We start from the raw sequence: 25,099 nt of genomic DNA, 5'->3' as shown, positions 1-25,099 counted from the left end.
GCCTGTTATGCTCAAAATTAATGTTGTGGGGGTCAAATGCCCGAAGCCCCACATTCCCTTGGAGCCTCAGCATGCTTTATGCCACTCTGCCACCTGCATTTGGGGCACCACGGTGGCTCTATCTGGGTACAAACCAATCCCTCACTGTTCTCTTCAACTCCTTCTTTCCCTCCCTGGGCTTTAGTGACCTACAGACTTTTTCAGAAATGATGTTACAAAGGGTTTTTTGGACCATTGGTCCTTTTTTTTTTTTTGGAAGATCTCAAGGAATTTCTGTTAGAAACAACTGCTCCTGATGCTAATTGCCAAGCAGAATCATAGAGAGCTGTCAGCTGTGCATGTATTTATTACGCACTCCATTCATCCTATATATTATCATTTAGATTTCTTCATTCCCTCTTATTCTTTATATTCTGGCAAGAGTGCTGTCTCAGCAGGGTTACTTTTACCATCTATATTTAGGAACTTCATCTTAAAATTCACATTTTGTTTAACTGTGGTTACTACCATTAATTATATTACAGCTCTTTCATTCCCTATGGATTCAGTCTTTGTATCATCTGTTTCCTTTTTGGTTCAGGTAACAGATTTATGGTTATTCATTTGCTGTTTAACAATACAGGAGATTTGGCATTTGACCTATTTGGCATTTTCTTTTATTCCATCATCACTTTGGGATTTATTACAAGTATTAGCAGTGGTTGTCCAGAAATATCCTAAACTCCATTCTTTATCTCCTTGTTTATCTATACATGGCTAATTTATTATTAGGTACTACAAATGTATGTTTGTGTATGTCTGTGAGCATCTTTGTATATTCCCTAATCGGATATTAAACAGTAATTTATTGGTCTTTCTCTTCAACACTACTTACTAGTCATGGATTGTTCACTGATGACTTGAGCTTCCCTTATCACTTAACTGCCTTACTTAGTCCTCATTTATATTCACTATACTCACAGTTTCCTGCTCTTCTCACACTGTTTCTGAGTGCATGTGAGAACAGGGAGAGTCTGAGATCCACTGGCAGCGAACTATGAGCTGCTGAGTGATTTTTTATCCCTCCCATGAGATTTCACCTCCGTGTCCATTCTTTTGGAAAAGCACAGTAGTTCACTGAGCCTAAACTTTGCGTGTTAGGCCATCCAATTTTCCTTTTACCCTTCCTGCCATAAGCTGTGCTTCCATGCTCCCCTCTCACAGCCAAGGCAGAGGGATTAATTCCTTTTCCTCGCACAGGGCTAGGAAATGTCTACGCTCTGTACCATGAACCCTCCACGAATACATCAAAAACAACTTCAGACCCACTCCCAGCCTTCTGTCACTTAGCATCTAACCTTTCAAGGTATTCCCCATCATTTATTAATTGTGATACCTTAGCTGCTGCCAGATCCAAGGAAGCCGAAAGGTTCGTTGTCCTAATCACTGAATGAGCATCTAAGTGAGAGACAGTCCCTGCCCCGGAGCACTTCAAATCTAATCTGAAGAGACAGGAAAAAAGGTGGGTGAATTGAAGAATTATGAGTATGCCATATGTTAGCAACTCCTTGCCTTGGATCCCTGGCAGCTTTCCAGCCCCAAAAAGGGACCTGACTGCAGGTCACCACCTCAGCAGTGTGGGGTGGGGAGGTGGGGGCGGGGGGTGGAATGCTCTCTGCTTTGATTTTGATACCAATGAGGAACTTTTTAGGGGGCATTTGCTCCGCATTTCTGCAGCTGGGAAATCGAAGGGAGCTTTTTCCTTCTCCCTGCTGAGATTTTGACGTGTGTGGACACAGAGGAGGAGCGGGGTTTGCTTAGGCAAGGCACCAGTGCTGACTCCTGCTATTTTGCTAACTGTGAGCTTAGTTTTCTGCTTGCTGCTGCCTCTCATCCTACCTCATTCCTGGCCTCTTTACTCTCTCTCATTCGCACCTGCCTGACTGCAGACAGTGTTTTCTACAACTGGAACCAGCTCTTTGACATTTCTCCATAAAGCTCTTAGCACAATGGGAGCCCTAATCTTAGACTCGAGTTCAAGGCATAATAGTCATAATTATCATTATAATAACAATGATGGAAAGATTTAGAGAAAGCAGGAAAAAAAAACCTGTTGCTAACAGCAAGGAAAGATTAGCCTGATCCTGGAAAGAGGTGTGCATAAGCAACTTTTATTCACCAGATAGGCTTCCTACTCTGCCTACCTACTGCAGGGAACCTGCTTTAGCAATGGGGTTGGACTAGATGATCCCCAGAGGTCCCTTCCAACCCCTATGATTCTGTGATTCCCCTTGTAATGTGGCACATCACTGAGCTCCAGACATGCTCTTTGTGATGGAGCATGTTGGAGGGGCTGAACAAGCAACTAGATGCAGTTATAAAGAAGTGCTGGAAAGTGCTTTATCTATACACAGGTGTATGAAAACCAGGGAGTGGATCACAGGCATCCACCCAGGTTCAGCAGCAGCAGAGGGTGGCCGAGGCCTCATGCAGAGAAAGGTCAGCATTTGGCCACTTACAGGGTATGTAGGACGGGGTTAACAGCCAACGTGGGCATGTAGGGCTTTCTCCCTCTCCCTTATTTCTTCTGAGCACACCAGATAAATAGCTCCAGGTGAAGGCCTGCCCATTCTTTATGAAGCAAAACGTGCTGTCGGTGTAAGGAGGCGAATCTGTGGCCCGGGGCACCATGTGCAATGTAATGTGTCTTGAGTCCCTTGCACGGGCTTGTTTGAAATATGTGTCAATAACACTAGCAGCAGCAAAAGGAGGTTGGCGTGGGGAGCCAAGGGGAAAGCAGCTTTGGGGTGGGGGAGGTAAGACCCCATCCTGCCTGGTGAGACTCTTAAAATCCTGCAAATCTTCCCCTCCCTCCCCACCAGCAACTCCCTCCTTGGTTGGTGAGATCACCCTCACTGCAGTGAATACAGAGCAGAAGCATTTCCATGAGTGCTCCAGCATATTTTCTTGCATGATCATTTGCAGCAGAAGGAATAAAATCTCTTGCAGGGAGTGGGTGAAACTTCTGATTATTGTATTTAAGGAAGCGAACCAAACTCATACTAAAAATTATAGAAGGAGACTGACTTATTTCACTTCAAATCTCCTGTTCCAGGTAACATGCAAGTTTCACCCATTTTGGAAGACTCCCATTAATACCTTTAGCGCCTGTGTCAAGAAAGTCATATTCCTCTTCCACGAGCACCTACAATGCAACCCATAATTTCCACCTCTGCCACAAGCAATTGGCTCCAGCAGCACCAGCAACTCTTACCAGTGAAGGTGGTTAGCCACTGGAGCACATCCCCAGGGGATCTTGTAGATTCCCCATCTCTGGGTGTTTTGGGGTCAAGACTGGGTACCCTTTTGGAAGAAGTGACTCAGCCAAATCAAAGTTCCTGGCTTTGCTGCAGGTGAATCCTGTGTCTGAAATGTGATGGCCAGTGGCATCGAGGAGACGAGCAAAGGAGCAGTCGAGTTTGGAAAGTCAAATGTCAAATTGATGAGTCAGTAAGATTGCAGGGCTGCTGAAGTGAAACTTGAAAGAAAGAGCATGTGAGATTTCTTGTTGGTGGTGATTTCTTTAAGAATTTCTGAGGAGTTTCCAGACCTTTGCAATGCTCTCTCACCGGTTTCTCTGGTCTGGTTCAGAAAAGCTATCTTACAAAGAGACAAGCAAAGGGAGCAGTCCTGAACCTTCAGTTCAGCACTGTATGTCTCAGTGAGATTCCTGTCCTGAACTACAGTGGGAATTTCTGGTTTTAGGTGCCTGTTCCTATATTTGTTACACTTCCCTTGGAGGGCCTTTACTTTACTTCAATCTCCCTTCTGATCTCAGTAAGTCTCACTGGAGCTCCTCCAAAACCAGATCCTTGCTTGGCCAAAGAGTTTGGTATGGGTGAATAGCAAACTCCTGTTTATCACTTGACTGTACTACTCTGGGTTCAAGGTAGGATTCATCTCATTTAAACACCTCCAGTGTCAGTAATTCATATCTGAGTTGTAATACCTGTTGAGTGGAATCCAGCATGTCACTTAGAATCATAGAATTTTAGAACTGTTTGAGTTGGAAGAGACCTTTAAAGGCCACCTAATCCAACGCCCCTGCAAAAGAACAGGGACATCTACAGCTTGATAAGATCATTTCAAATTGAAACAGAATCTAAAACTAGGCCAGATGACTCGTGTTTTAATTATACCCTCTTCTCTCCATTGGCTGTTTGGGAAACGTGGGATGGCTTGCTCCAATCTTTGCTTCAGATTCCTGCATAACACCTGGCTGGACACTCAGCCCAGTGGGCCACATCAAGGCACCCAGTTTTACCATAGACTCCAGACAGTGCCCATGACACCCACATGGGGCTGGTAGCTTCCACACAGCTCCTACAGGAAGACCTGTCCTACACACAGTTGTTGTGGCATCTGGGTGTCAGATAGGATCCCCACAGGCAGCTGTAGGGACACGAGACACCCATGCGCCGTCAAATTGCATCTTGAAATGTCTCCCCGGGTTTTGGATAGTTGATCCACCTAGCTCTGAGCTTCTGATTTCCATACATCATGAATGTTAGTAGGAAAAAAAAGATGTAAGAGAGAGCTCCTTTGGGGCACCCAATGTTTCTGGCAGAGCTTGGGTGTGCTAGGACAGAGAACTTTTAAATCGTGCCTCCACCGACAGGGATGTGTCAATAGGTGTGTCTGTGCGTGGGTACATGGAGAAAGGGAAGGGAACAGAAGGCAGAGAACATCTGATGGTGGCATCAAGGATAAACGTGCTTATGTGCATGGCTTTGCTCTCACTGCCGTGCTCAGCCTTGCAGCCCAGCAGTTAAGGAATAGGCTGTTCTTTGAAGAAAGCTGTCCCTTTGTCCACTCGATTTAGTTACAAATGAGGTAATGTTCAGTTCAGCTGAAGCGCTTAGAAACCTTTAAAACCCTGACATCCCTCTGCTGTCAAATCTCCAGACGTTGCTGACTCATGTAAAATAGTTTATCCCCACTTATCCCAGCTAAGCTTTGGACCTTAATAATAATTCGTGAAAATGAGTACCGTTAATTAATGATCTGAGCATATCAGTGCTCTGATGTAAATGCTGTGTTCCAAATAGTACACAGTGCTTTGTTGCAAATAGTAAAATCAAGAGTTATGCAAGGCCTTCTGAAGTATGAAGTCTGTATACCACTTAATGTATTGCTTCTCTAAAAACCTTGGAAACAACATGTCTGTTCTCCAGACAACATGGAACGTTGAAAATTTCTTTGTTTCTTACCCAAAATGAGTTGCTGTAATTCTGATTCTTTCAACTGAGTACCTCAGGCCAGACAAAATATATCAAGATTTGTACTTTCCAATGTCCTAAAGCACATGAGATTAATAATTACATTAATAATTATGAAGTTAAAAATTGTTTCATTGTGGAAAATGCAAGGAATAAGCTACTTGTACTGCAACAAAATATTTCATTGCTTTTGAAAATAAAGAAAAAGAACTCTCAGAAGGTGAATATTTTAACTTAATGTCACCTAGTGAAAAATCTCAAGTAGATGATTGTACTAGCAGGAAGGAAAAAACACTGATGGTGCAGGTTTCCATGCATCACAGAACAAAATGGCAAACACACACAAAATGCTTTGGGGAATTTATGTTTTGAGGATTTCAGTACAATCTCATCCAGAGCTTCAGGTTTTGACTGAGCTCAAATTAATCAATTTAATGGAAAAGAAAAGCAAGGGAATATTCCTGCACAATTTCTGTTTCTGTCCCTCCTACAGAAGGCACCTTGTTATTTAGGATCTAATCCTTGCACGTGGGAAAGCCATAATCTGCAGGATGAGCATCCAGGGTCATTGCTATGCAGCTCTTTGGTGCAACGGATCTCCTCTGTTGCACAAATAGAGCAGTGAGCTCCAGCTGAGGAGTGCTGTGTTGTTTCCTGTGGCTACTTGGGCTCTTGGTCAATGTCCAGAAGTTCCATATGAGGTTTTCTAGGGAGGTGGTGGAGTCACCATCCCTGGAGGTGTTCCAGAACCTTGGAGATGTGGCACTGAGGGACACGGTCAACAGGCATGATGGAGTGGGTTGGGGTTGAACGTGGTGTTCTTAGTGGTCTTTTCCAACCTCAACAATTCTGTGATTCCATGAGATTTATTTATGAGTTGATTTATTTTCACCCATGGAGCTTCCTTCCCACAGCCTCACGTTGTCACTGCTCAGATCTCCTACGAAACGTAGTTATTAACATTGCATAATCCCCCAGCAACATCAGTGCATCAGTTCTGCAGGTAACAAGAAGAAATCCAAGCTGGAAGGAAGCCATCTGCTAAGCTGAGTGACCCTGCAGCTTTATTATTATTATGAAGAGGAGGGCTCGTCTCTGGTTTCTAAAGTAAACACAGGAGGTATCTTGGCACAGGAGCTTGCAGCAGAGAGCTGGGATTGCTTTCCCAAATTCTTGGCCGCTTCCCTCGCTGCATGTCAAAGCTGGTATCTTTGCCTAATAGTGATCACCCCTCTGCGAGCTGATCACTATCTGGCAGCCTGTCTGCATTTCCCCAGCCACTTTCAGAAAGAAATCATTAGGGCTGTGGTGCTGCGCAGAGGTCTGCAGGTGCAGCTCCCAGCTGTTTCAGGCTCCTTATCCCCGGAGCACACAAGGATAGCAAGGGAAAACAAGCCCATTGCTATGGTCATTGCTCTTCATCCTGCCTCCTATTTCATCCTCCCAGTTGGAGATTTGGCTTTTCTTGCTCTCAGGACATCTCCCTACCCACTTTCTTTCCTCTAAATCTACACGCTTCCTCTCTCAGCCCAGTTTCTCCCCTGACCACCACCAGCCTTCTTTCAGCCAGCCACTGGGTCACTAATCTCACTAGGAGCTTCTTAGGCTGGAGAGTGGTTATGCTGTTCTAAGGAACATCAAGGCACCACATCTGCTGAGTCACCTGGAGAAGGAACTCTTCGAAACTTGGCTCCTGGTGTGCGAACACCAAACTCCAGCACTTTTAGGGAGAGGAAACAGGAGAGGAAAGCTCAGTCCTTCTCTGTGGTGGTGATGGGTTGGTCATGGTGGTGATGGGTTGACAGTTGGAATGAGATGATCTTAGAGGTCTTTTCCAACCTTAGTGACTCTATGATTCTGTGGTCTGGTGCAGTAGTTCTCCAGTCTTGTTGTAGAGAATACATCTGGGTCAGTTGCTTAGTGAGTCAACAGGCTGGAAGAGTATTTCATTCAAATCACCCTTTGTGGACAAATAGTCTCAGAGACCTTTAGAGTGAGTGGCTTCTTTTAGTCCAAAGAAGATGGCAAAGAAAAGCAAGCTGCTTATGAATTATGCTTATGAATAGACATTCATCTATCTGTCTATCTGTCTATCTATCTATATGGCTTCTCATCTCAGAAAAAAATTACAAAATATTGATTTAATGTTATGCTGTTGACACAGACATAGAAAGTTTGGGAGTTTTCCTCAGCAAACCAAGAAATTTAGGCTGCCTTATGACGTGTCCCCCTCATTTCAGAACAAATTTGGGAAAATAAGGGAGATTCAGTGCATCCATTTCAGCAGACAAGATTGATCCACAAGCAGCGGTAGAGAAGCCAGCACTGCAAAATGAAGTTAATCTTTCTCTTTTTTCCCCGCATCAAGTTTTATTGCTCTTGTTATTCTCGTTATTGCTCTGTTGTCAGAGAAGATCTTTGAGAATTTTTTTTTTCACTCTCAAAGTACATGCAAATGCCAGGACATACACTGGCATTTTTCCTGTACCTTTGAGCGACTCATCAGTTCGTGCCTCCTTAATTTTACTGGGATCTAGCTGAAACATGTCAAAGAGACATGAGGATTTTTTCCAATGCAAAATAGCTTCTTTGCAAAAAAATTAAAAAGAAAAAAAAATCCAGATGTTCTTTTACTCCAGAAATTGCCATTGAATTAAAACAAAACAAAACAAAGAGATCAACAAAAATAGAGCAAAAAAATGTTGGGTCTCATGGCTTCGTGGCTAGATGCTGTGGAGCCTTGCAAAACTTGTTCTGGTCTCTGAACAAAGGTTGACCTTCCCTTAGGTTGAGATGCTCCATATGGACTTCCCCATGCGTATTCTATGTTGTCTGAACAACATGTCTTTTGCTACAGCCTTTCCAAAATAGAGGGAAGGAGAAGTTCAGGAAGTCTCTACCTTACACTGCTTTCCAATTTTTCCTTAATTTTTCCTTAAAAGACAAATACAAACCTGGAAATTTTTGTTACATTTTTGGAGGAAAGATGTTTTTCTTCCCTGTCCAATTCTTATGTCCTTTCCCATCTATGCTTGGGCCAAGAATCAGATGAGTGTTCTCCATAGCCCTGCATCCATTCTGTGTATGGAGGTGGTCTTCAAAGATGGTGTAAGCTGCATTCATAACTACACTGTGGCTTTGGAACAGCTGATTTTAGCACTGATCTGGTTTGAAGCTTGTTGGAGGAATCGAATGAAATGAATCTGGTAACATTTTAGACCAAAGAAGATTTAGACTCTATGCTGAGTTACTGATGGATGGGTGATATGAAAAGTGGCACAACCATAATGTATTGTGAAGTAGCTAGATGGAATTTTGATGGATAGTACTACTAGATTAAAAGCTCTTTGGGGCTTGTTATCTTTTTTTTCTTTTCAGTTCAGTGGTTGAAAATGGAAACACCTTTTTGGAAACTCAAGTGTTTGATCTTTTCCCACAGAAATAAAATCATTTCATTAAGCTTTGAGTATTCAAGTATTTTGAAGATAGAATGTTTTTAAGCATTGTAAAATTGCATGCAAAGCAGCCCCCCATAAAACTGTGCTAAGGAAAGTCAGATGAATATAACTCCCTGAGTGCTCCCCGATGTGCCAAACTACATAGATTTAAATCCCATTGATTACAGTGGTAACTTGAAACACAGACAGTAGGGCTTGTCTAAATCAATGCTTCCCACATTTTCCTTAAGGAGCAGAAGACAAAGTGTCCATGGGATTCATTCGAGTGAGAAGGGAAAAGAAAAAAAGAGAGAGAGTGTAAAAGGAAGGAAAAACAAAGAGGAAGAAAGTTTATGGCTTCGTAAACAGCTGTAAGCAATGTCTCTGGTCGGGTCAGACCGGTCTGAGTTGACAAGGCAGTGTCTCCAATTATATAGCATGCTGTAGCCTGTAAAAATGAAATCAATTTGTTATTTTTCTGGGAGAACATTATAGCGTGAGTTCACACATTTGGTGAGCCTGATGACTCAGTTAGAGCCAAAGAGGGAACGCACAGACGTGTGTGTGTGCATAACAGGGCGAGGGTACGTGCACATGTTGTAGGATCAAATGCAACTTCAAAAGGCATCCTGGGAGGAATGGGTGAGAGAAGTTGGTAACTTGGTGTGTGAGATGAGTGGATGGGACAGAGAAAATCATGTTGTTCTTATAGGGCTACTTAAACCAGCACAACACAGCTTTCTGTCCATGGTTCCCATTTCAAAATGGGCTCCATCACTAAGGAGTTTCAGGATAAAATTCCCCCAAGCGCTTCAGCACTTAAGCAATTTAGAAGTCCAATTCCAATCTTCACAAGCATCTGAGATCTCTGAGCCCAATCCTCCAAGGTATTTAGCACTGACATAGCCCAGAACAGACCTCAGTTCAGGGGGATGATCGTTAATGAGAGGTTTGAAACCACAACATATAATTTATATTGCTGATCATTTTAAAAGGTTCAGGTTGGGATGCTGTGGGGGCTGGAGGGAGAACTAGGAAGGATAAGACTAGCCACGCTCCTAATTATTATTGAAATTCATAGTAGGAGTCTAAATACCTATTTATACTGTAGACATTTTTCTACTATTTGCCTAATATATTGCCTGCTCTCTTCCCTCTGTTCCACTAATTTATCACTCCTGACCCAGAAAATCTGTGTTGTTTCTTTTTTTTTTTTTTTTTTAAATGTAAAACTTGATCCCAGTGCCCAAAATGTACCCGTGCTAAACAGGGCAGAAAGAAGCAAACACGCACATGCATACATACTTTCCATTTGTCATGAAACCCTGGTAGGGGTTAGGCTCGGAGAAGTCAGAAGTGAGGCAGCAAAGGTGTTTACATGAAACTTTAAATTACTCCTCTTTCATTTGCAAGTAACTGTTGTTCCTCATCCCGGGTAAATTTATCCATCAGCAATATCATTAGATGAGTTCATTGTAACCACGAGATTTACAGCGCTCATAAACTGCAGTGTAGGTGGCAGATTAAAATGTTAAGGCTTATACATCTCTAATACCACGTGCTGTGATCCTGGCAAACCTTACGAGGTAAATGGAGCTGCACGGAGGCAGATCTGAGTGGAGAGACCTCCAGGGAGAAGACCCAAATGAAGAACATGATGTTGAACCAATATCAGGTCCTGGAGCCAGGCTTGAAAATATGGTTTGAGGGGCCATTATTCTGCTGGATGGGTTGTTTTTCAGACGACATGTACACCAGAGGAGTTAATTGCCTTGGGTAATTAAAGAGTTCCTAAGACTTTTTGCAAGGAACCAGGTTGTTAATACTCGTATTCTCTCCTGTTCCCTTCTACTGTGCAGATCCTAAGGGAAGACAAAGTCAAAGCAACATCTCTTGCACTCAGAGTGGAAGGTGCTGAGTGTTGTGGTGTGCCTTAGTTCCTGTGGGAATTTACTGTCCCGGCCAAACCTCAACTCAAATATTTATACACAGCATTTTTAGCATCCACGTGAAGTTGTCGTTAAGCCTGCTGTTTTCCAAATCTAGACCCAAACTGTTGGGTCTAGATTTGGAAAAAGCTGCCATGTTCACATTAGAGGGAGCTGCCACCCATCAGCGAGCAAAGACTTCCCTCTGTGTCCTCCTAGCAGCCCTCAGGCACTTCTGAGGTTCAGCGAAAATGGGTGAGATTCCAGCTCTCTCACTTCAGCTAAAAACAAGGCGTCTAATTTACGCTCATCGCCCAAGCTTTTCCCCAGCCAGTGCTGCCTCCTGGGCATCTCCGTGATTCAGCCCACCTATCTGAGGCACCTATCTTAGGATGGGCCCAATTGCCCTCTGGAGGTGCTGATCCCGCTCCATGGACTCGAGGAGAGTGCTAACTTACTTGGCTGAGATGCCTAACAACTTTTAATGGTCAAAGTCGGGTGAGATGAGTCCCACGCTCAGAGATCCTCTGATGAAAGGTGCTAGAGAAATACAATGCTGCATCATCACCACCATCGTTATTATTAATGCAGAGTAAAGGTGAGGGAATTATTCATGGGAGAAAAGTTACCTCCGTGCCTGTATATTTACAGGATCTGACCCAGCTATACAATTATGTACATACTTTCAGGGCTAGAACAGAAAAAAATAGTTAAATATAGCGCTAGTCCTCTCCTTTCAGATGAAAGAAGAGGGACTGTAACAACAGAACTGAAAAGAACAGTTAATCCAGTAGTTTTCAGTCTTTTTTCTTTCCAGATCAGAAAAAAAAAGTTCAGCACAGTGAACGTTGGCTAACAACAGGTTTAGTTTTCTTCATTCTTTCTGTGGACCTTTCAGGAATAATCTGTAAATATGAAAATGCTCAGAGACCAGAAGGTGAATACACTCCTGCCATCACTGCTATAGACATTCACAGACCATTCATCTAAGTTAAGGTAGCTTTCAGTTTTTCAAATTTCAGACTGAAATATCTTCAACTTAAGCAAATTAAAATTTTCACTATAATTCACATGTTAAATTGCTTGGATCTGAGCAGTTGTCACGTCTAGAAAGAAATCAAATGCATCCAAAGGGAAAGCAGTTAGCAGAATGATTTATTTTTCCATTTAAGATGTTGGGTTTGGGTGTGCTCCCTCCCCTTTCTTCATTCTTTTTCTTTGTAAAACTAGTGGTTTTCTATGAAAATGAACACAGGTCTATTAATATTTCTGTCTGCCTACCCATCTGATCTCTGATCTGGTGATTCAAGTCTACAGAAGTGTTTCACTGAGCCTGGAAACTGGTGTGTGCCATAGAGGTGGAAAGGAAGAAATGATAGGTTTATCTACCTCTCCTACACCTACTCCCTATCTCCGATTGAAATGCTTTTGGATACCTTACCAGCTTCCATCTATGTGCACTGGATGGACACCATCATTCTTCTTTATGCATGCCAGCCCTGTAAAGCACTCTGTCTTTGTGGAAACTGAATCAAGGTTAACGTATACGTCCTATTCTTTGAGTGTCTTGAATACTCAGGTGCCAATGACCTTTCAGAACAGCCTAAATTTTTTTGAAACTTCAGAGTCTCCTAGTAGCTATGTCCTCCTCAAACATATTTTTTATCATCTTCAGGTGTGTGAAGCTCATGTTCTTGACCTCAGCAGCCTGTAGTAGATGATGGTTAGGGCACCACTGGGGGCCAAATTGGGTGTTGTAGGATGAAGAGCTGTGCCCGCTCATCACCTGCAAGCAGCTTTTCTGTGAGCTCTTCTTGCCTACTAGCAGGACATGTGAGATGACACTAGGTTTTCCTTATAGGACCTATGGAGGTCCTGCCAGGACCTATGGAGATCTCTCCAGCCACCTTCCTCATTTCAGTCTTTTAAGTTTCATGATGCTGAGTGCATTGTGAGTATGCATCATTTTGGATAGATTGCTCCGTGGCACGGCAGGGAGTTAACAAAAAATGAGGGAAAAAGGAAAAGAGTGTGAGGTGAACCTCTAGAAATCTGGATGGGTCATGAGAGAGGATTTGGAGGAGTTCTGTCATCCTCCTGCTAGAGAAGCCCATGCAAAGGGAGCAGAGTGGAAAAAGGCCTAGTGCATCTGGAAGGGAACATAAATTCCCTCCAATATAAGCAGATGAACATCTTTTGACTTAACTTCTGCTGCCACCATCCATCTGTATAAAGCAAAATAACCAGTGTAACAGCTAGTGCTCAGTTTTCAGTGTTCAGTAGGGAGTTAAGTGCTCTCTGTTCCTTATGCTGGGTTGCTGCAGAGACGTTACACTCTTGCTGTACAAATTCAATTAAAGCAGTTACTTTACCCATGTCAGGGATCCCAGAAGGACATCCGCTCTCAGCAGCACTTGGAGCCGGCAAAAGGCCTCTCCAAGATGAATAGCAAAACAGAGCCCCTACAGAGTTCAAGAATAACAGAATTCAGGAAGAGGCAAGTAGGCGTACTCGCCTCTACATGCTGCACCTGATGTGTCAAGGACTTTTGACGGCCAGCACTGAGAAGGTAGTGACCTTGAAAAGTTGGTGGAGTGGTGCTGTACAGCAAGGTCATCCAGAACTGAAGCCTTCTCTTTTTTTCATTCTGAAGAACCTCTGAGAATATATTTCCTGCATATTTCTTCTGCATAAACTGACTGAGGTGTCCATTCCAAGAGGGAGAGTACATGTAATTTATTAAGAAGGTGGCCAGGTACTTATCTACAACCACTCTGCTGAAGGAGCAGATAGACTGAGATAAGGGAAATGAAGAGCTCTCTAGGTGTGCTGGCAAAAAAATGCTCACTCGAGGTTGAATTAAACACTTCAGGGCGTGCAAGGCTTAAAGATAAGCCAAGAACTTTGGCTGTGGACTTACAGAATAGTGTTTTCATGGCTCCTACTGAGCTAATTGCAAGAAAAAGCTAATTGGTTTGAAAAGAATGGCTCTTCGGCCCTTTCCATTGTGTCAAACTTGAGCATTACTTGTAAGAGAATCAGCATTTTTGAAAACTTGAGAGCTTCATGAGTTCTCCAGTGAAAAAGAAGATGTTGGTGTCAATGCATCCAGAAAGAGCTGTTGCTTAAAAAAGTTTAAGATGATGACTGGTTAGACCACAGTATTCACCACTTGGCCCATTTCTTGACACCATCTTTTCAAAATCGCCATCATGCAGAAGATGGCTTTGAAACAGAGCATAGGAGAATGGGAAATGCAAAGAAAACAGATTTGATCATTGGAAACAGGAGAATGAAAGATGGGAGCTACCAGAAAGTTGAGTAACACTCAAACAAGATTATGATCTTTATAGTCTTTCCAAGTCTTTTCTAATGGTTTTGGTTGTTGTTTTTCAGGTGTTGATGTTGGTGGATTTTGTTGCTTGCTTGCTTGGGATGGGTGGGGTTAGAAGGTTCATAAGGCTCATATCTTGTGATCAATCTCCTAAAGATGAATTGACCTTAGAGAGAGGGATAAAATGTTTACATCTGGATTCTGGTAGCAAATTAGAGACCAAGAGAGGGTGTCCTAATTGATGTTATCACACTCCAGTCTGTAAGTAAGAAAGGAAAAGGACTGTACCTAGCTGCGTTTAGCAGCAGAGGCACTGTGCATGGACCAATGTAGAGATTCCACCCTGTAGCTCTGACTGAAAGTCAAGTGACTGCACACTCCAACTCTACATTCACTGTCTCAGTGCCTGATGACGCCTTGAGAACAAGACTCTTGCATGAGATTGTCTTTTGCAGATTAAACTTTCCAGACTGTAACACAGATCAAAGTAAGGTGTGACTGTTTCCCTGCTGCATTGAGAAGGGAGCAGTGTGAAAAGCAATTAAAAGTATTTCTACATGTTTTTAATTTTTATCTTAGATGATCTTCCCAACAATGGAAACGAATAGTTGAGGGCACCAACCTGTAAACTCCTCTTCCTATGATTTGTGTTTTCACAGCGTAATACTGCAGTAACTTCCAAAAGACATAGAGGCACGAGTTTGGTTGTTCAGATAAACTGAAGTTTAATTGGTGTCCTAAAGTTTCATCTAGGTTCTGTTGAAGTGGCTGAAGAAAGTCCTCGTCCTGGCTTCACAATATGGCATACCATACAGCAGGTTGATCCTACCACAGTGCATCCTTTGTTAGGAAAGCTTTGGGATGTATGCTGGTGACATTAGTAGATGTGGGAACAAGCTCTGTAAATATTTTAACCCAAGTTAGCTTTAAGTACTGCAAGGGGCCATCCTAGACTCTCTGTAGTCAGTTGCTATAGACAGTGGAGGAACTATTCTCTGAAGTATGAGTCAGAGCAAATGTTGGTGCTCTTCTCTGGAGGCTGGAGGCTTCAGTGAAAACACCTATTTCTCCTCACTGTTTACAGAGATAAGGGCCATCTAACTTCAGAGGTTAAGTATTCTAAGTTGCCTTCTGGGAATAGCTGCTATCTCCCATGCATTTGGGCTCTGAATAGACTTGGAGTTGGAGATGTGGCACCCTAAGTCTCTGTATGCCCAGCAAGGCCATAGGGGCAACACCCTAAGCAAGCCCCCTGCAGCCTGCAGTAGTGTTTCAAAAGGTGTCTTTAGTCCATCAAGTGTGATCCAGCGCTTTGTTTATAGCTTAACAATTAAATTAAAAGTACACTGTGAAGTCAAAGTGAAAACACCAGTTGGTCTGGCATGGGATGCATTCACAGGTGCTTTTCTGCCACTAGTTTTTCCCTGAATTAATCAAAAGTTCAAGAAAACCCACATCAAGACACATAGATAGGGAAAACAAGTTAGCTGGGTCCTTTTCTTGGCTTTCTTCTGTGGGCTCCTGCAAGAACTCTCCTCCCTCCTACTGCTTGGGTCTTTGCACAGACTTCAGCACAGCACTCACCTTTCCTGGGTGGGAAATTCTAAGGAACTTGGCCGTACCTGTTGTTAGATGTAATGACATGATTCATCTGGAGACTTCTACAGCGCAGACACATCCCACTCAACTGCTCACACAGGGTTTATTCTCTCTAGTCTAGCCAATACATTCAATGGAGGCAAGGCCATGATTCACCTCATCCTAAGCAGATGTCTAAAATGGGGCAGATGAATTGTGCCCTAGAAATGCCTGTTTCTCTCCTCAGACTGATTACAAAGGCAGCTTGGGGTGTGTAGATCGGCTGGAGACATAAGAAGGTAGATGAGATGAGCACAACTCCTAGTCAGTGTCCTTCTACCTGCCTTCCTCTTACTGGGAAGAGGCAGGCACTTCTGGAAGGCAATCCATAGTTGCCTCATATTCCCTCCCCGGAATAGGAAAAACTGTCCTTCAATGTTAGCTGAGATGAATCTTCAACTCAAACCACAGCTCAAGTGGAAAAAGGCCCCTAAGTTTTGGAAATCAGCTGAAAAATGTTTGCTTTCACAAACACCTTTTACCTCGTCCATCTAAAATTCATTTACTTGACAATTGTAGAGCAAAAGAGAGGGGAGACATATTCCCTGGGTGCCTGCTGATAATTCAAACACACCAGGCTGCTCCCAAATGAAAACCACATAGCAAAAAAAAAAAAAATATGAAGGTAAACAGAAATACACGCTGCCCAGGCAAGTTTCTGTTTGTCATTAATTCTGAGCAGAAAAGTCAATCAAGAGATTTAATTAGAAGAATAGGAAATTATACTCTAAAAATCCCTTCAGTTTTAGTAATCAAGGTTATTATTAGAAGCACCAGTAAAAACACTTTAAAAATTTATCTAATTAGCTACGTATCTGCTGATCTCTCTGCATAGCTGACTTGTTTGTCTCTAAGGCTTCAACCAACATAATGGTTCGTGGACACTCCTTTCAGAAGACTTCCATTTGGCTCAGCGCAGAATCTGCACTCCAATTGTTGTGGTTTTTTATTTTACTCTGTTCATTTTAACTGGAGCAATTCACAGACTGATGGCCAAAGCAGGTTTTGCATATCCTCGTGACAGCACAGCAAAGCTGGGTTTTATGAAAATGCAACCCTGGTTTTGAAAATTCCCAGATTAAAACTGGTGTGAGAGCGAAGTGCAAATCTGCTGAACTTAATATCCAGAGGCAGACTTTTAATACTTAATTTTTTAAGCAGTTCAAACTGATAAAGCCTTGCAAAGCACATGCCTGAACTAAGCAGGTGTGGAAATACTAAAGAGAAAAAAAATCTTTTCCAGAATGTACTTTCAGAGGGGTTACCAGTGGATCCATGGATCCAAAATTCCATGCATCCTTGCACTAATGTTCCTAGTAACATGAGTCCAGTTTTTCATAAAGGAGGACAGCACTGATGTTGGACCATCATTAAGCTCAGTCAGGCTTTAAGAAGCTCTCAAGGTCCAACCTGCTCAAATCTTTATGATCAGTCTCAGAAGTTACCTGGTAAGGTTCAAACATAAAGGGCACACAGATTAATTGGGTGGTATTCATAAATTTGTTGTGCTCTTCTAAAGTCTTGGAGTCTTCTACTGTCAGTGTTATTACCTTGTATAGCTCTGGAGGTGCTTTTGATTCTCTGATCCCTGGACTTCCTCAGCTGCAAAGATTTCCAATAAAAATTGCTTGCATTAGTGCAAGCATGCTTGGCTTCCAAAGAAAGAAATGTGGCTTAATCTCTTTGCAAGTGGAACTGATTACACGAGGTGAGCATCTTTGGGAAGAGGTGCAATGATGAGAGAATGAAGGAAAGGGAAGGAAGATATTAAAGGTAGAGCTGCTTGCCTGTTGGTCCTCTAGGAAACTTCAGGAGAGACATAATGATGTTATTTTGGAGAGAGATGACAGTGGAAAGGATGCTCTCTGGTGAGCAGGATGCACGGAGGAACTGAAAATGTTGATTTTCTTTCCCCATTCCTGGAAACCAAATACAAAACTGAATGTCAGACTGACAGCATCTGTTTTCCTTGTGTTTTTTTTCCAGGTCCTTGGCAATTGGTCACCAGTATTCCTCTCTGGGGACTCAGCCCATCCTCTGTGGGAGCATCCCAGGACTGGTCCCCAAGCAGCTACGATTCTGTCGGAACTATGTGGAGATCATGCCCAGCGTAGCAGAAGGGGTGAAGATTGGGATCCAAGAGTGTCAACACCAATTTCGAGGGAGGAGGTGGAACTGCACAACTGTCAATGACAGCTTGGCCATCTTCGGACCCGTGCTAGACAAAGGTGAGCCCCGTGCCACGTGTTCGGTGAAAGCAAGGACCACAGTGGAATAGCATCAGAGATAAACCCACTGTGAACTTCTTGCTGTGTGATAAAATTCCATGTAAAATGGGCTGGTGGAGACAGGACTGAATTTCATAAGAAGGAGGCAAATGGCAGAGGCAAGAAAAAAATGTTGGGCACAGGACTCTATCCAAGCTTTTCAAACCTGATGCAGAGGCATTTGGTAGAGACAAGAAGAAATGTAAACCTTCTCATAGGGCTGACAAATAAATCTGTGGCTCCCTGGTGTAAGGTGATGGGCTGCAGGGCAGTGTCTGAATGCAGTCATGGTTGGAGATGGTTCCTAGGGGTTGGACAATCGTTGTTGATGCCCTTGTGGGATAAAATGAAGATCAAAAGCCTGAGGAACTCACCCTGAGTCAATGGTGTTGACCATTGAGTTATGGATATGGCAAATTAACATGGGGCATTGAAAAACTTGGAACAAAACATCTCTAATAGCTCCCATTTATACCAATGTTTTGTCCCAAGTTGTTGAATGTAGTGATGTTTGAGTACTTGACTCTTGATACCATCTGTTCTTTTCACCTATAAGTGAGCAGGGACCTATTTCAGCTCATAAGAATTGTTTCATCCTTCTTGCCCTTGTAGCACACCTTCACAGTCCAGTCTGGGCCTACACTTAATAACATAACAGCAACCTGCAGAGAACAGCTACGATCTGTATTGCAGGGCTTCCACCAGCCCTAACAGGCATTGTACACACACCCAAAAGGAGCGTGTGGTTTCAGCTGATGGGTGGATGCTGTTACCCCATTAGAGCTGGGACGCGATGCTAACACCAGTGTCACCATTCAGGTTTATCAGAGATCAGCCCCAAACAATTACACCTGCAGGAGCTGCAGTGCGGTGCGCTTAAGCCCATATCAAGGTGTCATATCACAATGTTTGGCACAGAATTAAAGCAACCATTCCAGGTACATCACTCCCGGGTGACTACAGCATTTGAATTAGGTCAGCAGAGCAAAATATTTTCCCATAGGCACAAGCCCAGGGTGACTTTCCCAAAAGCATGCGCTGGGCACAGGGAGTAAGTGAGCCAATTAACCTAACACCTTTGTCTTGTTTTGATGTCATAGAGTCATAGAATGTCTTGGGTTGGAAGGGATCTGAAAGATCATCAAGCTCCCACCCCCTGCCATGGGCTGGTTGCTCCCCACCAGCTCAGGCTCCCAGCACCCATCCAATCTGGCCTTGAGCACCTCCAGGGATGGGGCATCCATGCCCCCTCTGGGCAGCAGTGCCACAGCCTCATCACCTTCTGAGCAAAGAATTTCTTCCTAACATCTGACCTGAATCTCCCCTCTTTTAGTTCAAAGCCATTTCCCCTTGTCCTATCATTAGACCATGTAAAAAATTGCTCCCCCTCCTGCTTATAAGCTCCCTCCAGTACTGGAAGGGCACAATGAGGTTTCCCTAGAGCCTTCTCCAAGCTGAACAAGCCCAATTCAAGGACATGCAGAACATCTTGGGTGAGACGCCTGATGTTATCCCATAGGAATGCTAGCAGGAGAGAAGTGATCTTCACTTTCTTGCTGACCGAAGGGGCTCTGATCCCACAAGCTTTATCTCACAGCTATATCAGCACGAAGGGTCCGTCCGTGCTCGAGTCTGCAGGCTTTCAGTAACTGGGCGCAGCGAGGGAGAGAAGGCTGGGACGATTTCATAACTGAAGAATGTTGTTCCTTGAGGGAGAATCAAACCACCCTTCAGTTTTGCTTCACCTACAGCAGGAGGGGGGAGAAAAAACAGCTCAGTCACATTCTTGTGCGGCAGATCCCCCAGGGTAGGAACATATTTGAGCTCCTACCCAGAAAGAGAGAAGGAGAAACAGAGAGAGAGAAAGAAAGCAAAACTCTGTTTTGTGGCTGGAATTTTAAGTCACTCTAGATCCGACTTCAGCTCCCCATCTTTGTCAACAGGGGCCCCGTCTTCCACCCCCAGCACAAGATGGTCACTAAAGCAACTCCTTTTTCCCTAACACAACTATCTGGATTTCTTTGATTGCAAAGGATTGATTTTAATGCCTTCAGGAAACGCTTCCTAGGCCCCAATCTCTCTGAGGCTGCCTCACTGTCTGAGCTGCCCTTGCTGCTTTGCTATCTCATTGCTAATTCAGGGCTAGGCATGAGTTGTGATTCAGCAGTGCCAAACTGTCACCAGACTGCTCCCCTTAACAGCCATATTCTGATCTGAAACCAAAATCTTTTTCCCCATGAGCCTGTTTGTGGGAAGAAATCCCATTTCTTTTAGCTCCTATAAATATAATATGCATATAAATATATAAATATTGTATATGTAGTAAGTATACATATATATATATATTTATATTTAGCATATCCCTAGCCAGGATGAACGAATCACATATTAAATCACAACGGTATTCATGAGCACATCACAAGGGAACAGTGATGTTCAGAGGATCCAGGCTGACCTCTGTTTGGAGACAACACCTGACAGGTACGGCCCATAGCCTTTTAACTCAAGCCATATCAGGAGCAGAAGCCCCACAGCCCATCCAGCTATTCAGTCCCTTGGTTTTTTGCCTGCCTGCCCTGCGCAGTTTTGGGGAGAAAATTTCAGATAGGTGCCACCATTGGATCTTCCTTCTGAATTGCTAGGAAATGGGTTTTTCAGGTGTCCTATGCTGATGTACAGAGAACAGGATGCTCTTGTAGGAAAAGAAGCAGGTCTGATCTCCCTGTTAAACCTACCCAGCTGCACATCAATTGTGTTAAGCTGCTCCAGTTTCTTGCCTCCCTGAAGTTCAAATCTCAGCTACTGTGGAGAGAACAACAACCTACACTTGAGCTTTTGTAGCAGAACGAATTCTAGAGGAAAAGAAAAAACCTGTTCTCATTTGTTTCCTTGGGTCTCATAATGTTTTTTTCCATCTGTACGTTATGAGGCAGTGAAGCAGACTGTGGATATAGCCATGCGATGCTGAGAAACCATGCTAGTCAGAGCTATGCCTGGCAACTTTTCTGAGAGGTTGGGCTGTTTGTAAGGCAGTTTCCATAGCTTTCAGTTTCCAAAGGATGAAGGAAAAATGCTTAAGTTGTCTTTAAAAATATGCAGGGTTAAAGTTTGGAGGATGTCATAGAAGGACATGACTTCACCAACAACAGAAAGTGAACCCTGCAACCCAGCGGGCATTTTCCATCTCAGGCTCAAGTGACTATTAGGAGTGGTGCCACTTGACCTGCTTTTAACATTTAGGGACTGAAGACACTATTTATGGTTAAGTTGTGGTGCGTTTTCTCCCCTCTAAGCACAGTGCAAGCTCTCTTTGAGACTCCTCTGGTCAGAAATATGAACCAATCTCAAGAGAAGGAACACAATGAAAGCTTCTCGCAGCCCTGTCTCTGTAAAGGACCTCAGCACATAATTAAGTCAAAATAAAAGTTTCCTCGTCTCCTCCCCCTTTCAATAAAAGTAAATTACCTCAAACTATTTAAGTCCCTCGGTTGGTTTAAATTTAAAAAGGGAGCCCTTGTCTGTCTATTTCTTTCACTCACTCCCACCTCCTTCTGCTAAAGACTGGCTGGGGCTCTAAACCTGCCAGATGGGCTGAGAAATGGTTAATAGTTATTGTGGAGGAGCAGCTTTTAATGAACTATTGAAGAATGATACATTGATGGAGTAATGGGAGTTTAAGTCTCTCTGTAATGAAACAGGTTCTCAGCGCGGACCCATTGTGGTGTAAATATGGCACGTCTCTCCCACTGTTTGGTCAGGGCTAAATAGCAAAGGCCAGAGGGGGGTCAGCTTATGGGGTCTCTGCTTTAGTTAATCAATCTGATTGGATTAGGGTCACTGCGATCCCTAATAATGTCAAAGGTTACGCCAAACTGGATTAAATGCTTTGTTGGGGAGGGCTCAGGTTCTTTCAGCTTTCACCGATGGGGCTTGTTTATTAGAGTTTAACACTCGTGCAACCTTTGGAAGCCACTCCGTCTCCTTTTTGTACATCAGGGCATTTGCTGGCGTGCAATGGGGCTCGGACGAGCCGGGGCGGGTGGCTTTGTCAAGCATCTGCGCCCGTCGGATGTGCCCTCTGAGGACATACATCAAATTCCCTGCTGGACAAATGAGAGCCTAGTGGGTGATGCGGAGGATCAGGGGCATAAATTCATTCCGGAAATAATTGTTGGCCCTGCTAGAATGGGAATGACCGAAGCCACAGAAACAACGGAGTGCCCTGTTGTTCGTGGCAAAGAGATGCTCACTGTGGTATGGTTCCAGTCTATGCAGAGATCGGGATGGGTATGATGTGAAACACAACTTGTTTGAGATCATGCCATTGCTTCAGCTGGGTGGAGGTCTTGCTGTCCAGCACAAATCAAGGTGGGATGGCATGTCATCCAGGGCGATCATGAATCCTGCAGAATTACTGAAACCTTCACTCATGATCATAGAATCATAGAGAAAGGCCTGGGTTGCAAAGGACCACAATGCTCATCTGGTTCCAACCCCCTGCTGTGTGCAGGTCACCAACCAGCAGCCCAGGCTGCCCAGAGCCACATCCAGCCTGGCCTTGAATGCCTGCAGGGATGGGGCATCCACAGCCTCCTTGGGCAACCTGTGCCAGTGCCTCACCACCCTCTGAGAGAAAAACTTCCTCCTCATATCCAACCTAAACCTCTCCTGCCTCAGTTTAAAACCATTCCCCCAGAGGACAGTGCCCTGTAGACAGCAAAGCATCCTTCAGAAATTGATTCCAAATTGTTTTCTTGGTGGCCATCTGGCAAAGGAAAGGGTCAGCAATAATAGCATGCTATTGATACAGATGCCTCTGCCCTCCTTCCATTGCTTTCTTTCCTGAAGTAGTGTTGATGTTTAAGGCACAGCAGGACTGCCAGTGCATCTAGATTTCTTGCATGGCGCATGCTGGAGCATTTCACCTCCAGACTTCTGGGATGACCCCCAAATCTGAATTTCACTAGGACATCTCTTTCCAAAAGATGCCTTATCTCAACGTACCACCTAGGGATAGACAGCACTCCTTTTAGTAGTCTCAGTGCAGCACTGCTCTGGCATTGACAACCATCCACTATATTTCTCTCTCCTAGATTCAGGACAACTCTTCTAGAGCAAAGCACCGTCTTTGCTTCTTTCTCTAAGCACATTGCCTGGGAGAACTTCTGACACTGTTCTCGACCACAGGAAATTCAAAAGTTGAAACTGAGGGCTGCAGAAGAGCACGGGTCAGCAAAATTTTGGGTGCACCATATCAGACAGCGAGACAGGTCATGGGAGTTTCATCTGATGCTGGGGTCCTCAGGGGCATGACTCATCTCATGATGTCTTGTAGACGTCTGAGACTATTCACACCCTGACATTTCTGCATCTCTGCATCAACCCAGGATGGGAAAGCAGGGAGGCTGGCTCTTTGGTGGAAATTTTCTGATCCCAGGACCACACGAGGGGCAGAACAGGCTTGGAGATGTGGGGATTCAGGTGACAGCAGGTAGTGCACGGAATGCAGGGCACTGTTTGAAGCTAAACTTAACTTAGATTCTGGATCTTTTGGAAATAAGGCCTATGTCTCTCTCAAGATGCAGCTTTGTCAAGGTGTCCTTTTTCCCTTCTGCCCATCGATGACACAGCTCACCTTGTGCCTAACAAAACCCATCTGAGCTTTTCCCCAGGTTCAGCAAGAACAGAACAAAGACTCCCAAATTCAGTTATAATACCTGGGAGACACAAGTCTCTTTTTTTTTTCTTGTGTTGTAACAGTACTGCTCCACAGGCTCTCAGATAGTGCTGATCTCATCTCCCAGAGTTAGATGTCAAAGTCTGAGCTAGTCACCCCAGGCTCCCTTTGTAGTCAGTGGAGAGCAATCGCTATCTCCGCAGTGCAATTCATCTGACCTATCTGAGACACCTATCTCAGGATAACATGAATCATACCAAGATGTTTATTCCTCTCCATTGACTATAGAGGGAGCCTAGGGCTACAGCCTCAGCCTTGCATGTGTGCTACTTAGAGGCCCACTCTGGGGGCAGAGAGCTCCCACCCCCATCTCTCTCCTGTTGGAAAGTGGTCCTGACACCCAGCCTCTATTGGAAAGGCCATTTTAGTAACATTAGAACACAGCACTGGAAAGGATCTCCTGGACCACCGAGGCAATCCTATGCTATTTCAGCCATAATCCCATCTCATAATGTCTTGCGTGATTTAAAATTAAGACGTTTAGCAGACCTCATCATATTTTCCTGATGGCATTCTGGCATCTCTGTTGTCTCCGTGCCAAATGCTTCCGCCCCCCTCCCCCCCCCCTTTCCCTGCTCTAGATCAGCCTTCTTCACTGCTGCAATAAAGTAAGGCATGAGCAGAAAGCCACAAGATACTGATCCATCCAGGAGGTTAGTTACATGTAGGAGGTACTCTCTGCTCTCTCATGAAACTCTTCCCAAGAGGATCTGATTTCCAACCACACCCCGTCTACCTCTCCGCTAATGGCAATTTGGGCAGCTGCCCTGGTATCAACAACGGAGATCTACAAACTCTACCCTGTAACTATGGGGAAGGAAACTGGAAGGATCAGGATTGAAAATGTGACTGTGCAAGCTCCTCTCAGCCATCAAGATGCATAAATACTGCAGGCCAGAGATTTGCCAGTGCTGCTGAGAAACAGACTGGCAGCTCCTGGCTTAGGACAGAAGCACTGGTTGTGTTCAGTGTCAGCATAAGCTGAGCATGGAGCTGGGGATTACTTTGGGAGACGAGTCAGCCATAAGTATGTTATTCCAGCATATTATGTATATTTTATATAAGCCAGTGTACTGTGTGCATTACATAAGTCAGTATATCACAGGGAGGTCACCATCCCTGGAGGTGTTCAAGTACCATGGAGATGTGGCACTGAGGGACATGGTTTAGTGGGCATGGTGGGGCTGGATTGGGTTTGGACAGGATGATCTCAGTGGTCTTTTCTAATCTTAATCTGTGATTCTTATTCTGTGATAGGATGGCACCCAGAGGATTGTGTTAGCATCATAGCTGGTTGCATTTGCCTCTCCAAAGCGAACAGCTGAGTCAGCTGAAGGCTGGTGTGGCTGGGTGGGCTCAGGTGTAGTCTGGTTTTCTTTGCAGGAGGTTTTGCCCTGTTCACCTTCCCACCTGGAATAAAGATCTGGCTCTTGCACCTCTGCAGAGGGTTCTGCAGAGAGACAGCCCATGCAAAGAGCTGCTTTCTGCAGCCAACCCCCT

At 44.1% G+C, this 25,099-nt stretch overlaps 1 protein-coding gene across 1 annotated transcript in view; it reads left to right on the top strand.

Moving 5' to 3' along the window:
- Positions 1-25,099, top strand: part of WNT3A (Wnt family member 3A) — an 82,206-nt gene that overhangs the window by 28,331 nt on the left and 28,776 nt on the right. Inside the window, exon 2 of the mRNA XM_052695107.1 lies at positions 17,582-17,823. Within this exon, the coding sequence (XP_052551067.1) occupies positions 17,582-17,823 (242 nt within the window). The remainder of the gene's footprint in view (positions 1-17,581; positions 17,824-25,099) is intronic.

Source organism: Tympanuchus pallidicinctus, unplaced genomic scaffold, assembly GCF_026119805.1.
Source record: "Tympanuchus pallidicinctus isolate F22 unplaced genomic scaffold, pur_lepc_1.0 scaffold3, whole genome shotgun sequence".
Taxonomy (NCBI): domain Eukaryota; kingdom Metazoa; phylum Chordata; class Aves; order Galliformes; family Phasianidae; genus Tympanuchus; species Tympanuchus pallidicinctus.
The sequence above is the reverse complement of the archived record's forward strand: the minus strand, read 5'-3'. Positions and strand labels throughout refer to the sequence as shown.